At 34.7% G+C, this 17472-nt stretch overlaps 1 protein-coding gene across 1 annotated transcript in view; it reads left to right on the top strand.

Annotated features, from left to right (window-relative positions):
* ST18 (ST18 C2H2C-type zinc finger transcription factor) overlaps window positions 1–17472 on the top strand; it is a gene marked incomplete at its 3' end in the record, with an annotated part of 117311 nt that overhangs the window by 71120 nt on the left and 28719 nt on the right. Inside the window, exons 10-11 of the mRNA XM_081324677.1 lie at window positions 2080–2291; window positions 14230–14475. Of these exons, the coding sequence (XP_081180803.1) occupies window positions 2080–2291; window positions 14230–14475 (458 nt within the window). The remainder of the gene's footprint in view (window positions 1–2079; window positions 2292–14229; window positions 14476–17472) is intronic.

The raw sequence follows: 17472 nt of genomic DNA, 5'->3' as shown, positions 1-17472 counted from the left end.
TTGTTCAATAGAAGTAACTGTGAGAGGGATCTCAGAGTACAGGTGGACAATCACTTAAATATGAGCTAGCAGTGTGCTGCAGCTGCCAAAAAAGCCAACACAGTGCTAGGCTGCATTAACAGAGGGATAGAATGAAGATCACGTGAAGTGTTAACACCACTTTACAATGCCTTGGTAAGGCCACACTTGGACTACTGCATCCAGTTTTGGTCACCACGATGTAAAAAAGATGTTGAGACTCTAGAAAGAGCACAGAGAAGAGCAACAAAGATGATTACAGGACTGGAGGCTAAAACATATAAGGAACGGTTGCTGGAATTGGGTATGTCTAGTTTAATGAAGAGAAGGGTGAGGGGTGACATGATAGCAGTGTTCCAATATCTTAGGGTTTGCCATAAAGAAGAGAGAATCAAGCTATTCTCCAAAGCACCTGAAGGCAAGACAAGAAGCAATGGATGGAAATTAACCAAAGAGAGAAGCAACCTAGAACTGAAGAGAAATTTCCTGACAGAACAATTAATCAGTGGAACAACCTGCCTCCAGAAGGTGTGAATGTTCCAACACTGGAAGTTTTTTAAAAGAGACTGGACAGCCATTTGTCTGAAATCGTATAGGGTTTCCTGCCTTAGCAGGGGGTTGGACTAGATGACCTCCAAGATCCTTTCCAACTATGCATATATAGTGCATAGCAAACAATACATTGTTTAGATAAGACTCACACCCAAACCTATATGCAATATCCACTGATTAATGTAAAAAGGTGTAATTATAGAAAACTGATGATCTCTTGCAGAAAGGCTAGCAGCATCTAAATTACTAGAATTACACTGTTAAAATAAGTTTATGGCATTTTTATAAGGTCAAAGTGATTGCTCTGATGTTTGTATTGTGATATCCTGTAATCCCTCTATCTGAAGATACTGGTAAACTCTGAGTCACGTACATTTTGAAAACTCATCTTCTAGGGCATTATTAACAATTCCAGTTACTGGGATACAGACAGAGAGACACAATATTGTGTTGTACCCCATATGAATTGTCATTTTATAAATATCCACTTTAAAATTCTCAGTTAAATGTATAATTATATAGGAACTTAACTGCCAGCACACTCAAGCTATAACTGGAACTCAATTACACTCTAAGTGGGTGTGCACTTTTGCAGGAAAACGGTGATACATCCCAAGAGATTCAATTCAAGAATCAAAATGAATGCTGCAATGTTGAGTTCAGGCTAAACATCTATAAAATATTAAGAAAACTTTTTATAAAGAGACAAGAGACTGTACCAAAAGTTAGGAATGTCCATGGGGGAAGTCTTCAAAATTTGCTAGATGGCAGGCATAGCATCATAATCAAACTTCCCATCACCCAGTGCGCTCACACAGAGAGGGCCTCCTCAGGGCTGGCGACCCCCAGGGGGAGGGCCTTCTCTGTGGGAGCACCAGCCCTGTGGAACCAACTCCCCCTTGAGCTCCGGATGGCCCCAGATCTCCGGTCCTTTCGCCGCGGCCTTAAAACTTTCCTTTTTCATCAGGCTGACCTGGACTGATGACAGGGTTTTTTAAAATGTTTTTTAATTTTTAATTGTTTAGTTTAGCTTATTTATTGGGGCTGTTTATTTAATTTCTTTTAACTTTTGTATTGTTGTTTTTATTGTTGTTAGCCGCCCTGAGTCCTTCAGGAGATAGGGCGGCATATAAGTCCCAAAAATAAATAAATAAATAAATAAATAAATAAATAAATAAATAAATAAATAAATAAATAAATAAATAAATAAATAAATAAATAAATTCCTACAAAGTTTCCTTCACATGGCATGAGAACATTTTAGGAAATGAATTTATAATTGTTGTCCTCTACTGATTTTGGAAGTATCTGAACATTTATATGACAACAATGTCTAATGTTTTAAATCTATTAATTTCTGAAACTTAAAAAAATGTTGAGTTTTGTGTCAAAAGGAGCTTTTATTTCATGCATTGTTTGTCTATTTTACTGTATAAGCTGATTGCCTTTGTCCCTTTAATAGGAGGACAGTTTTGTAGAACTACTTCTAATCAAATCTCTCTTCAACAGCAAAGCATTTTTCAAATCCAGGGAAATTTTCTAATCGGCAGCCTAGTGCTAGCGCCCACACACAGAGTCCTTGCCATGCCAGCTCTTATCGCTATGGTCAATGTAGTGAAGACACCCACATAGCAGCAGCTGCTGCAATTCTGAACCTTTCCACCCACTGCAGGGAAGCTACAGAGATCCTCTCCAGCAAACCACGGAGTCTGTCTGCCAAGGTAGGCATGTCCAGAAACCTGGAGGGTGCGTTAGCTACTGAACTGTGTGAATAAACCGTCTTTCATATTAGTGATTGCACTCAATTGTTCCCCCTTCCTACCCTTGAAAAGAGCAGCATCTTTCTGAGTATTCCTTTGAAAAATGACAGGACTATGTTCTGGAGAGTTGTCATAAATGGCTTCTACATGGAAAAGAACTAGGGAAGGACATGGTGCAAAACTGTTTTAAAAGAGTTTCTTCTCACCTGAAATAAAAACTACTATAAAAATAATAGAAATGTAAAGAGATTCAAGTTTTGATAAATTGGAGATATATACAGGTTTTGGTGGTTGCTGAAAATATGTAGCTGTAAACTTTTAATTTTAATTAGGCTTTGTTTTCATTGATTATAAGGCAACAGATTTGTTGTTTTTGTTGTTATTGTTGTTACTTAATAAGACAGGATTCTCAACCAAGGTCCTCTAGATTTGCTGTACTTCAGCTTTGTTTAGGAGTCTCAGAAATGTTTAACAATGCAGCCTTTCAGGTAGGCAAATTAGGTTGCTTTAGTACCATTCGCTACCAGTCTAGTAGCAAGAACACCATTGGAAATAATGTTGGTACAGTCTTGAATAAACACACTGAGATGGTCCTGTAGACAGATGAACAGGCACAGATCTGCAGAGCTAGGTAGGTTACTTGAAAGTATTATACAGTGACATGTCTTTGCTCTGGAAAAGATAAATTACTATTTCCCAGTCCTTCTACTAAACTTTTAGCCATAGTTCTCAGTCCTGCTATGTGAGCAGCCATTATTCTGGTGCCAGAGGATCTTCTTTAATAAGATTGTTTCCTTCTGGCAAATCATTTTTATAGCATATCAAAATATGGAAAATCAAGTGAAGCTCACAGATGTTCAACAAGAATATTTTGCTTTGCCTTTTCCAACAACCAATGAAGCTGAGAGTCTTATTTTCCAAGCCCAATTATCCAGGCAATTTCTTTTTGAGGTACAGAATTTCTAACAAGTTTTAGCTGGAGCCACAATTTTATTTATTACCTTGTATCAAGAAAGTATTCTAGTACTTGTTATGACAATCCCTACTTTCATCCCACTGTGTGGAAAGAGGCTGATACCAGAGGCAATATTAAACTGCTGCCCCTACCTTTGGCTGACCTTAGAAACAGACTGTTCTTGCCAAAGAACAGTAATAGAGGGACCGTTGTTAATATATATATACCGTATTCAGTTTTACACCTGCTTTGCATTTGCCAAAGAAGGGAATGTGATTGAAGCAACTCCTAGTCACAACTGGAGCACATAGTAAGAATAATGGCTATACAAAAAAGTTTTTAATATGCAGTTAAAAATATAATGTGTTGTCCTCTGCCAGATTTTACTTTTGCCAAACTTCCAGCAGGGAAAAATGACAACCAGGGTTACAGAAGGGCCAACAGAATTAGTTTTTGGCAAAAGCAAAGCAAAGCAAGGTTGAAAGAGATGGATTTGCCAGAATCAAAGATATTCTTTTTATTTTGTTTAAATAAAGATCCCCTTTAGAGAAATTAAGATTTTAAACAGGTTAATATACATTATGGTATTTTTTTTGTTGCTTATGCTATCCACTTTCCTCAAGAATGAGAATAAAGAATAACGTGATCCAAAACTTTTTCTAAAACTGCATGGTTTTAGTTTGGTGTGATAATCACTCTGATTTTCACTCTTGTCTCCAAACAATATTTACAATTTATTTTTAATTGTGCATACAATTTTCTCAGAAGGTATTGTTATTAAATTTAAAATAATATCAGGCAGGGAATCTGAAATTCTGTAGCTCCCTCTCCATTGCACTGGGAACATTTTCTGTGAAATAAAGAATGAAAAATGAATTTGTGAACTAGCTTTCCCCTTCAATTTCTTTGCAGACAAAAAATTCTAATCAAATAGCCCATAACTCACCAAAAGAATAAGGGAAAAATGCCTCAATAGGCCACATACTTCTAAAAGTCTACTTTAGTCTTGGGGTGGGGTGGGGGGAATGAAAGAAAACCAAGCAAAATCATTTAGATTGTTTATTATGCTTTTCTATTGTATATTGTCTGTTCACCATCATCTAATAAAATATTATCTTCATGTGGAAAATTACATGAGGGAAAATGATTATTCACTTTCAAACTTAACCTCAAGAATGAAAATAAATTTAATGAGGCTTATATAATAAATCATCTTTCAATGGAAAAAATATGTTTTGATTAACCTATCAAAACAATTAACTAAAACATTCTAAAGTTGAACTGAGATCTTTAATTTGTTTTTATAACATATATTTTAAGGGATTTTTTTTTTGTATTTCCATGTTAAGAAAGAATAGAAGTGATCTATAATCAAATTGCATATTTATTTAAAAACACAGATCTCCATAACTTAGTTTTCGCTATGAAATAAAGCAAGGGAAAAATCAACACACAGTAGTAACATCAATGAAATGCGACATATTTAAAAGCATAGTTATGAATTCCTGCAAAGAATTCTCTGGATCAGTTTGAATAACAAAATAAATTAAACCAGATTGTTCTACACTAAGTGCAGAAGATAGGGAATTTTTCTAGCATTGATTTTAACGGTCCCAATACATTTAAATAACTGCAAATGATTCAATATAAAAATTTTATATTCTAGGCAACACAGTAGAATATGAGCTTGAATCACCTGTATTTATCCAGAATTAAGGAAACTGATTATTTAGTTTGTATTAGAGGGTGTTTTGAAAATGATTTAGAAAATGGTGACACTCTTAACTTTTCTTCTACTTAAATTCTTGTGAAATATGCCTGTTGTGATATCACTTCTTCCTACAGTTTTCTCTGATTTGATCTCATACCTTATGTAATTGCCATTCAAAGAAGGAACACATGCAGTATATTCTATCTTTATCTTTTTATGGTGTTTTGCCAAGAAATCTATTTAATGTTTGGGTGTTCCCCCCACAGGTTTAGACAGAGTGGCATATGTGTACTCTATCTTGAAAGAAAACACAACAGGAAAATAAACAGCATGAAATATTTAGCAGACAAGCATATCTGATGTCTCTCAATTATTCCTGGTGCTGAAACTGGTGAATAGATAACAAAACAGAATCCAGGAATCTGGATTGTGGTATTAAGGATATATTTAAGTCAGGAATACCATTGCAGTTGATACATTTAAAGCTATTACACCACAGTATAAATGCTAAGCATAATAATTTATTTTAATATATTTGAAAACTAGTGCTTATTGATTTTTTTTAATCCACAGATTTTTAATTACCGTAAATGGAATAGCATGAGCTGTTAGGCATTTACAGGTCCACTAAATGAATTTTGAGTAAATTTACTTGGTTAAATTTGTCTCCTATTTTTAATTTATTTTCCTCATATTTTATTCCATCCAATGGCAGGACTTCTTTGGGGTGGTATCTGTTCTATAGGTTCCGATCCTTTGCAATACTTATTTCTTATATTTTAAATAGTTTAAATAACAATTTTGGAAGCAGATTTCTATCCAGACAAATAAAGCCAACATTCCCATTCATCAGTTGATGGCAAACAAATTCATAAAATATTCTGAACTTTTGAAGAGTAGATGCAAAGAATTGAATCCAAATTCTTTTCATTAATGCCTATACCTATCTCAGGAGAGAGATGGTGGCATACAGAATGTGTGCATTAATTTGAAAGCCATCATGATTTACTGGTTAAGCTACTTTATATTTTTTAAAGGTTTTTAAATTTGTTTTTCTTTCATATAATTTTGTATGAGAGAGAGAGACAGAGACAGAGAGAGAGAGAAAGCATATTTGACTTATTATTGACTCCTAGCAACTTCCAGGACTGGTCCCTTCAATTTTCTTGGCAATATTCTAAAAGCAATTGCCTTCTTCCTAGGGCTGATAGAGAGTGACTGATCAAGGTCATCTAACTAGCCTAAGGCAGAAGTAGAACTCACAGTCTTCTGCTTTCTAGCCTGGTTTCTTTAACCACTATACCAAACTGACTGTTTTTTGTTTATAAAATTATGCACTTGAATAACTATTTACTATATATATATATATATATATATATATATATATATATATATATATATATATATATATATATATATATATATATATATATATATATATATATATATATATATATATATAGTAAATTATTCAAATTGCTAATAAAGAATTAGGGAGGCTGATATGGCCATTTCGAACTTATTTTGTTCTCATCAGTCAGTCATACCCTTTATCTGAGATTCGAACCCGGGCTAATTATATATTAGGCAGTTGTTTTAACCCCTAGGCCACAGGCTCTTTCTCTCTTTATTAGCTAGGAAGCAAGGGAGATATATGTGTTAAGTATTTGTCAAGTCTTTTGAATACCTTGCTGGTTAAATCTTCTTTCCTGTTTCAGCCTAGCCCAAGGCTATCCGCAGGCTATAGTCACAACTTACGACAGTTCATTATTTGTGTAAATTATTCAAATTGCTAATAAAGAATTAGGGAGGCTGATATGGCCATTTTGAACTTATTTTGTTCTCATCAGTCATATATATATATATGACTGATGGACTCCAGAAGATGGTAGAGGACAGGAAGGCCTGGAGGAACATTGTCCATAGGGTCGCGATGGGTCGGACACGACTTCGCAACTAACAACAACAACAAGGGTGACTTATTATTACATTTATTTTTGTCATTGTTATGATTCTGATTTCAGTGATTTTGAAATAAACAGATCTTGGCTATTCAACAGCAAAAAATACTAATAAAATCTCACATTTTGTTTACAGTATTTTTTAATTTGTATCCTGATTTTCATTATTTTTGCAAATAACTCAAGGCAACAAACATATCCAACCTAACTTCCTCCTTCTACTTGTCCCACAATACCAGCCTTGTGAAGTGAGTTGCACTGAGAGAGAGTGCCTGGTCCAAGGTCATCCAGCTGACTTTCATGGCTAAGGTGGGGTAGAACTCACAGTCTCCTGGTTTCTAGCCTGGTTTCTTAACCACTGGACCAAAGTGCTTTATATATTTGTTTATTTGCATTTACTTTATATGAATGATCTGAAGCTTTACAGAAAATCAGAAATCAAAATTTAGTCATTGATAAATATTGTAAGTATGTTTAGCACAGATATAGCAGTGGAATTTGGCCTAGAGAAATGTGCTAAAGTAGCGATAAATCCGAGTGAAATGATGAATAATGGAATTTAAATACTGAATGACCAAACCACCAGGATGAAGCTTACAAGTATCTGGGCATTTTACAGTTGGATAACATCAAACATGGACAAGTTAAAATGTGATTAATAAAGAATACATCAAAAAAGTGAGGAAATGGTTAAAGACAAAACTGAACAGTCGAAACAGTGGAAACACCATCAAAACCAGGAATTCCTGAACCATACTTGTGATATGATACATTGCTGGAATTATTAACTGCCCAGAAGCTCATTTGGACAGTATGGACTGAAAAACAAGAAATTGATGATTATTCACTATGTATAATATTCCTGTAATGGTACTAATAAATTATACCCATCCTGCAGAAATGAAGGCAGAGGCTTATTTCAAGTCAAACAAACTGTCAAAGAAGAAAAGCCTGCATTGGATGATTATATAAAAGATGGCCAAGAACAAGCACTAATGCAAGTTAAAAATTGGAACTTACTTAAATGTACAGGAAATAAAGCATGAACATTGAAATAATGTAATAAAAAACAAGAATGAAATACCAGCAAGGAGAAACATTACATGGTAAATTTCTACAAAAGATGAAAGGGAAAGTGGATAAAGATAAAACCTGGCAATGGCTTACAACCGGAACATTAAAAAAGCAACTGAATGCTTAATTTTGACTTCTCAAGAGCAAGCTATTTGAACTAATGCAATCAAGGCCAGAACTGAAAAAATCATCAAATGATTCAAAGTGCAGATTGAACAAAGAAACAGAAGAAACAGCAGATCATATACTCGTTTTGAGTAAGAAAATCACACTACATAGTACCGTCACCAGAACGCTTTTTTAGTCCTTATAATGTGAAACATGACACACAAATAGAATAATGAATTCTTGGATTAGACATATTTTAAATGTGGTGTTACAAGACACATTTTTGTAGGAGTTCGTACTGGAAAAAAGTAGTTTCCTGCAATAATAGTCTGAAATGTGATAGGACCATTGGCATATATTGTTTTAAAAGAGATAGACAGCATGTAACTCAATGACTGGAAATTATTATGACCCAAGAAGAATCTCCATATTCATTGCATTATACCTCTGGTACTTTATTTCTGATGGAGGGAAACAAAAATATTGCTGATGAAATGCAATTGCTGATAGTACAGAAGCAAGAAATTGGTTCTGCTTGATTCTTCTTGTAAATTGTGTTGAAACATTAGAAGCTTACTGTGGAAATAGGATACCAGACTAGGCAAGTCCTTGACTTAATTTAGCATAATTCTTATGTGTGCCATGAGATTTGTGTTTCACACTGAGATTATAGGATTGACTAGATTTAAGAATATTCATGATCTTTTAGATTATCAGCTGCATTAGTATTGGGATCCCCAGATATTATTCTCTATAATTCCCATCATACCATGTCTAATATTGAAGGATGATGGGGATTGTAAACCAGTAATAACTGATGTGTCTTAAACTTGGTAACCACTGCCGCAGTTAATCTTCCTTATTCTGAACATGTTGGGGTTCGGTTGTTTTACGACTATATGACTTCAGAATAACAGTCAGGTAACATTCTTAACCAGAACAGGTAAAGCTAGCTGACGCATTTGCACAATTTACTAAGTAGCTTAGTTAGTGTTAATCTTGGGCAGAACGCTGGTTGGGGAATCCACAAATTTTAAAATTGCCAAGTTTGATATATATTATAGTATTTTTTTTCAATTCTATTATTATTTTATTCAAAAAAAAGTTAAAATACAAAATACAAATACAAAACTTAAAAAAATTAAAAACTAAGAAAAAAATACAAAACAGACATTTAAAAAGTGCATTAAAAAAGGAGAAACACTAACACATGTGCACATATTATCCCCCTAGTTGAACACTGACTAATATGTTACAACAATATTAGTTTCCCATCCCTTGAAAAAAAAACCAAATCTTTAAACTAATAAATTTATTTGCAAGTTATTAACCTGTCATCTATATACTATATTAATGACATAATAATTAACAAGAAGAATAGTAATAAAAAAGGCAAGATTAAGGTTTCAAAACCTGTTAACAAACTTATTGTAATCAACACATTAAAAAATTACTGTGACATTTTATCAATCCCAAATCATACCAAAAGATAACAGTGATTTGTCCTGGATCAATTTCCATGTTTGTTTCTTAATACCATCTCTTATCAATGATTTATATTATAAAGTAATATGTTAAACAAGGTGAAGTATGTTGTGTGAATGCAGCCAATACCTAGAACAGTCACCTGTTCTGTCAACCATTCTGCCTATCAAATCCTAGCATGACAGAGAAATGTCTTTGCCTAGCCATTTCCCTGAGATGTTGGTTTTCTATGCAACCAATTTATTGATTGGGGAGAAATCAAAGAGTTGTCCCATGTGGATTTTTTCCCAAAGTATCTTCCAGAGCTATTTAAGCACATCTTGCATATTTTGGCAAGATGAAAATAAAAACTACTATAAAACCAGACTTTCTTATTCTTTGAATAAGTGTTCATCCTCTTCTAGTAATTTATGTTTAAAATGTTTTGACAATATGATCAAAAGATTAATTCGTGAAGCAGAAAGATGAATTCCATAGTAGTATTCCTTTGGCATTTGGTATGACTGTAGAAAATGTTACAAGTATCATATTATAAATAGTCAAGAGGTAAAATGGGATCCATTTTTCTACAAACCCAAGACCCATTTCTCCATTTGATCACTCTGTTCAACTATGAGCTCACTTATATTCCAACTGTTCTTTTTTTTTTGCAAATGCACAACTTTCTGATCATAATTAAATTTGTGTTCACCAATGTTTACACATCAGAACCCTAGCTGCTGTATTAATTTTATTTACTTGAAAAGATTTATAAAGCAACTCATCTTCTGGCACACAGCTCAACAATAATGATAAAAACACAAACAATAAAATGATAAATGTTAAAAACAAAGAAAAAAAATCAAGAATGTTCACATCTCTGGATATGAATTGTCTTCCAACCAGGCCTTTTTGGTTCAGTTAAATACGGCTTGGTTCCCAATCGTCAGATGTGTTTCCTAACATATTTGGATTTGTGTTTTAATTTGAGAAGACTTTGACTGTTTTATGGAATTTATTTGCTGTTGTCTCTGCCTTCCCTATAGCTGGTATTTTATTTAGTGACAGAAAATCTGCACTATTTATGGATTTTTTTTCCCCACTATAAAACTACTGCAGCCCTATCACATGGCATCTTCTCCTAAGCCATCTGTCACAGAGGTCTGGCATTTTATGCGAATGTTGGTCAGGCAGACTTAACCCAAGATTTTTTATTATGAAAAATGTTTGCAACTACAATATTTAGTATTTTACTTTACAGTGGTTATTAAACTTGATTACTTTGTAGCTCTCTTTCATGGCTGCACTTATATATCAACTATGAAGCCAAAAAAACACAAGGGTAATTATGGTAATGCAGCCTGGAAAGTTCAGCTGGCAGTGATACAGTTAATATCTTGGATTTTTGTAAGTAAGAGTTATTAATGCTGATATAAAACTGTATTTGATTTTATACAGATGGCATAAGATGTGGTTACTAAGTTATTATCCGGGATAAGCTGTACTGGCAAATTCAGGGTTTAAAACTATCACAGGAGATTAAATTATTTACTAAAAAGGGACAGAAAGATATAGTGAAAGCATCTTACCATGAACATATTATAAGTATATTTACTTCCCATAAATATAATGAAGTATATCTCTCTTAAAATGAGGGATTAAAATGTGACCATTGTCATAGAAGAGTTTCTCGTTTGTACACAGAGAAGTAATTGGCCCAATTGTTTTCAGCTTTTTCCAAGGAAAGCAAGAAAACTGATATTTCAAAAACCTTATGCAAGTATCATGAAAACTTTACATTTTCTGGATAATTTTCTAACATTATATGAGCAACATACTCTAAAAGGATTGATATTTTAGCAGCAATATCAAAATAGTTTATTCTTTTATAACTTTTTTTCAGAATTTATTCTATTTGGTTGTCTTTCTCTTTTTCTTAGTAACCAACATACTGAATTCGTGTCCAAGCATTTATGGTGGAGCAACTAATCATACAGCAGATACATTTATCAGTCAGGATTTATAATAAAACTTTTTATAAGAATAATTCAAGAATATTCTAGTCACTAAAGCAGTAGCTGATCTGATTTGGCAACATGTGGTTCATAGGTTAAGGAAGATAACCACCAAGCAGACAACTAATCATACCTGAGAAGTAGTTTCACATATTTATTTATTTAAAGTATGGCATATCATACATGAATTTGCAATATATATTAACATTTCAGCTAGATTAAAAAAAACCATAACAAAATATGAATGTTAAAAAAGATCTATATTCAGATATCAAAGTCTGGGTTATCTAACCATTGAAGCTTCATTTATATGAAGGAAAAAACCAGATACTGGACCAGTATATGCCCTGTATTTTTTTCCTCACTTCCTATACTTTCCTACTATCTAGAAGAAATTCAGGATAACTCAGTAAAAGAGTTTAGCATTGGATTCTGTCAAGAGTTGAATGTCAAGGTTTATTGAGATAATTTGGGATAAATTGTGAAGTACATGAGATAGAATGTATCCCTCTAGCCTGCTTGGTCCCAATTAAAGCATTCCCATAGTGCATTTGGCCAATTTGTTGCTCCAGATTTACAACCAGGTTGTGCTGGGAGGGAGAACAAAAATTACACTGAATGACAAGGCTTCCTCTTGAGATCAGACCACCAGTACAGCCTCTTTGGAGGGTTGCAAACATCTTGGAAGGAGATGTTTATTTTGTCATTTGCTTTCCTTGTTATTTCCTGTTGCATGGTGATATTTCATGAGCTGCTTTGGATGTCTATTTTATATTTTATTGAAAAGATTATTGAGAGAATTTTTTATACATTCTTCTACTCTCAACATAACATATTTGTGAAGGACATCATCATTTCTTTCCATCATCCCTTCCCTTTAAGATAAGCACCTTAAACTTGTCCCCAAACACCTTCAACCTACCAGTGTAAAATTTGCTAGGAATACTCTTCCCTGAAATCCCATTTTACTATAAATGTCGTGATATTATGATTCAGAATTTAAATGCTACCAAATTTTCTTAAAGCATAACAACGTAAGGCATTGTAGCTCAAAAACCTTTGCAAAGATTCTTATAAAAGTGGAATCTTCTTACAACTTTCTTATAAACTTTCCTGAAAATATGGCTGTTGTGGTACATACTTTGTGTTCCCGATACTAGATTATGGGAGGGTTGAATTTTGTTTTTTCTGAATAAGTTTTGGATCCAGAATGTGAGTATAATAATCCAGCCCTCTGATTGGATTTAACAATTTCTGAATACCATAGTAACCTAACCATTTTCCGTTTTGCAATGTTTTATAAAGGGAATATATAAAGCAAAAGCACTGTTCCATTTCTCATTCATCCATCTTTAAACAAAAGTTATCTCTCTCCTGGAATCTCCTTTCTCAACTCTACAACTTTACAATTTGTATTTTAATTTGTATTGCATTGATTTTGTTTTGTCATAGAATTAATAGTTGTTCCCCAGATGTTGATTGTTTTCTTTTTGTATTAATTTATTAAAACCTAGTTTAGTGCTTAGTGCCAAAAATCTATTTAAAAATATGGTGGCAATTGCATTGCTCCTAAATTTGGGTAATATAGTTCCTGAGGCTACCTTGCTGGCAAAAAAGATGCAGGAATGATAGAGTTCATTTGCTATAGGTTGAGTACCCCTGAATTAGAGAGTAAACTGAAATTCTCTATTCTTCCTCTGTACCAAAGGATGCTGAGATAAATGCAAGGGACAGCAATCCTAGCTGGTTTGGCATACAGTGTTGTCTCAAACCTGGAGATGTATTATATTTTAACTCCCCCAAATTCTTGGTCAATAGGGCCTAAAGGAAATTGTGGCATTTAGCTCACACATCTGGGAAAGCATCAGGTTAAAAATCCTATTTGAATCTTTGTAGGTCAAAACTTTTCAATAGTTCAGTTAAGATACTTTTGTAGATAGCAAACATGCATAAGGTATCGTATGGAAAAATGCACATAATTTGGCCATAAGGCAAACTACAGAGCAACAAGAATAATTTATATCTGATTTTGTTCTTCATAATGTCCAATGAGATATTATATTTAAAAGAGGAGTACCACCACATTTATTACGATAATCCTTTAACATGATCTTATAATTCAGAGTGCACTTTAGATCAAGTGAGATTGTAGCTCCTATGTAAAGGACAAATGTTTTTGCATTTCTTTACCCTCCTCTAATGCAAATGTACTATCTGTAGTGTGTGGGGGAAGGAAGGAAAAAAAAATAAGATTGATAAGCAATGAATTTATGCTTTGATCCGAAAGGGATCATAATTATTTGCAAATAAAAGGAGCAAGATTTAAATTTTAAACATATCCTCTGGTTTAGTATATACAGTTTACATTTAGGAAGCCCCTTTTCCAATTCTGCTTGTAATATAGAAGTATTCAAACGCAGAAAGAGCATTATTGAAGTATCACTTAAGTCTGCCTAAGAATTAAATATTAATGGGTGTAAACTGTAAAGCTGGTTTTAGATTTAGACATATTTAAATAATAAGAGGCATTTTCACTTATCCCTTAAAAGCTCCACATGTCTTAGGGTACCTCTGCAAACAGCTCTTTAAACGTTTCTCTCTTATGTTTCAGGGAACTGAAATAGAAGTAGATGAAAATGGCACTTTGGATCTGAGCATGAAAAAGAACCGAAGTCAAGAAAATATTGGTTCTCTAAGTTCCTTCAGTGCAAGTGTCCCCACTCCTTCCTCCTCCCCCCTCAAATCAGGCAGCATTCTGGTTAATGCCACTTTCTACCAAGCTTTGAATGAAAAAGAAGGTTGGGATACACCAATCAATTATAGCAAGAGCCAAGGCAAAAAAGAGGAAGAGAAAGAGGTATTTTGTTTTATTTTACTTGACAATACCCAGGGGTGTAATTTTGGACAGTTTATTTTCTAATGCATAATTTGAGTTAATGGCAGATATTCCTGCATCTCTAAATATCAACAAATGCAATTCAGCTAGAAGTTGGTTACTGTCTTAAGGACTGATCAAGGTTATTTCTGCCTATATGATGCTGGCAGAAAGAGGTATTTAGAATGATGTGCCATTAACTGTTATGTCATGTTCATTTCTGATAGTATGGTGGTATTCCTAGAAAATTCAGATTTTGGCTGCCAGATTTTTATGAGAATGAAGAGAAAACATTCAACTCTCTACACCAGGGGTGTCAAACTCAATTTCATTGAGGGCCACATCAGCATTGTGGTTGCCCTCGGGGGGCCGGGTGGGTATGGCCAGGGTGGGCGTGGCCTACTGGGTGGGCGTGGCTGGAGTGTATATGGCCTACCAGGTGGGCATGGCCAGCTCTACATCATTGGCATCAAGGGTGTCTATGGGGGCCTGGGCAGGAGTGGGACAGATCTGGGGGTCTCTGGCAGAAGGAGGGTCTCTGGGCCAGGGCCAAGGCAGCGGGGGCCATTCCCTCACTGTTTCCAGGATGGCTTCGGGGGCCACATGAAACCACTTCGCGGGCCGGATCCGGCCCCCAGGCCTTGTGTTTGACATGTCTGCTCTACACCTATCTGTACTTTTAAAATATTGCTGATGGCTGAAAGGGTTGTAGTTTAGCATATGAAAGACCATGTCAGTAAGTTCTTTACCTATTTTAGGAAGGCAGATATGCATTCCTCAATATTTTTAAGCAGGAGGCCATGTCTAAAGTTTAGAGAGCATGTTGTGAATTTCCTTAAAATGGCTGCTACATGACAATTTGTTCATCTGCACAAACACACAAATACACATAAATGGGAATGCTTCTTCTCTGATTTAGTCATGCTAAGACACTCTCTACATTTGTTTTTTTTAAAAAAAAGATAAATATGTTTCCAAACAAAGCAGTCATCCTCTATTTTATTTTCTAAGAATGTTTATGAGCCCTGTGTAGAACGCTATAGCATTCTTGTAGAGACAGATAATGCTTTAGGGTGGTGTCCTGTTTTGCAGCATGTTAAATCTCTGGTTAATTTTGTTCTTAAAAGCTATGTCTAAAAAAGCTCCTGACCAGTCTCTAGGAAGACGTTTATGGCCACATTTATCTGTTCTTACTGCTTTCTGTTTTGTTGATATTCACCATATAGAAGCCAAAACCCATCTACGTCTAATATTTATTATATTTAATAAATATAAAGCCATCCTACCAGTATATAACAGAATAATAATCTTCAAACAGAGAGTTGACCAATCCTAAGTCAAATAAAATGGAGCAACAATTAAGGTGGAAAGAGGTATGCAAATCAAAAATACTAGATATACATGTACTGTTCTCTAACATCTATATTTTCAGCCCCATTTTGACCCTGGAAATTACCCAGGTTTGGTGTAGGAATACAGCAGATATGTGAAGATTCAATACAGCTTGGCTGTGTACCTCTTTGAATTTGAAATCTCAATTGCCAGAAACATATAAATCATATAAAAATTGACCCTTGGACAGTGATCATCAAAGAAATAAATCAAGCACTTAAAATACAACCCATATCTCATTTGCTCCTCTGTATTCTTCATCATGGCATTCCCAAAACATCAACATGCATATTAGTATAGTGTATCAATTTGGTTTACAATAGAAGCTGAACAGGAAACAAAAATGCAGCTGTGGGCTGATACTCTCCCTTACATAAATAAGACAAATATTTACATAAAGGGAATCATCATTTGAAACATATACTGTACTAAATTATAATTTAAACCCTGATGATTTCCTTGATTTTTGTTATGCCCTTTTCATTTATATGTTTATTGACTGTTGATAGTACATTTCTAGTTTGTTTTCTCCCTTCCCCCAACTTTTTGCCCATGTTTTCTATACAAATGTTGTTGCCAGAATTAAGCAAAGTAGAGTATTATTTAAACCTACTCTTATGATGAATAATCAGCATCAGATTTTTATAATGCGAGTTGAATGACACTTAGATAAATTAACAGGAATCAGCACTGTTTATTCAGATTTATCTTTGTGTACAACATAAGAACAGTGCATGTATAATGACTGCCAGGTGGAGACCATATTAATTACATGAAAATTAGTGCAGAAAGTAGGAGATTTATTTCCATGTCATTGCAATCTTGCATTGCAAAGAAGGATTGCAGTTGTGTAGGAAGAGCCATCACCCCAATCTCTGACTTGCTGTAGTTAAACAGCTGCTTTAAATCTTTACAATAAGTATTCTGTGTTTTAATTCAATGAAACACATAAGAACAGAATGGTACAATTTGAGGCACCAATAGAAGAGAATATTTGTAGCTCAGGAATGGACTGTGGGGTTTGGGGTACTTTCTGAGCTTGGTGGTTTTCTTGCAGACATTTTATTAACAAACTAGGTCCTTGGTGGCGAAGCTATGGCATGCGTGCCACTGGTGGCATGCAGAGCCCTCTCTGTCGGCATGTGTGCCATCACCCCAGTCCTAGGCCTTCAGCTGGGTTTTATAAAACCTTTTCGCTTTAGGTCTCTGCTGCCATGTGCAAAAAAAAAGGTTCAATCAATCAATCAAGTTCAACTTCTCGCAGTGGAAAAAAAAGATCTCACAAAGTTGGAATTGACTGATTGAACTTTTTAGTCCCACCCAGTCTTCCGTTACCACTGCAGCCACGCCCACCCAATGGGCCACATCCACTCAGTTGGCCACGCCATGCAATGGGCCACATCCACCCAATGGGCCACGCCCACCCAGCACACAATGATACATAAGTGGGTTTTGGGTTGCAGTTTGGGCACTCGGTCTCTGAAAGGTTTGCCATCACTGAACTAGGTAATATCATCAGTGCTAAAGAAATGTCTGCAAGAAAACCACCAAGTTCAAAGAGCACCAACGACCCCACAATTTGAAGTC

Source organism: Vipera berus (assembly GCF_964194415.1).
Source record: "Vipera berus genome assembly, chromosome: 3".
In the NCBI taxonomy this organism is placed as follows: domain Eukaryota; kingdom Metazoa; phylum Chordata; class Lepidosauria; order Squamata; family Viperidae; genus Vipera; species Vipera berus.
The sequence above is the reverse complement of the archived record's forward strand: the minus strand, read 5'-3'. Positions and strand labels throughout refer to the sequence as shown.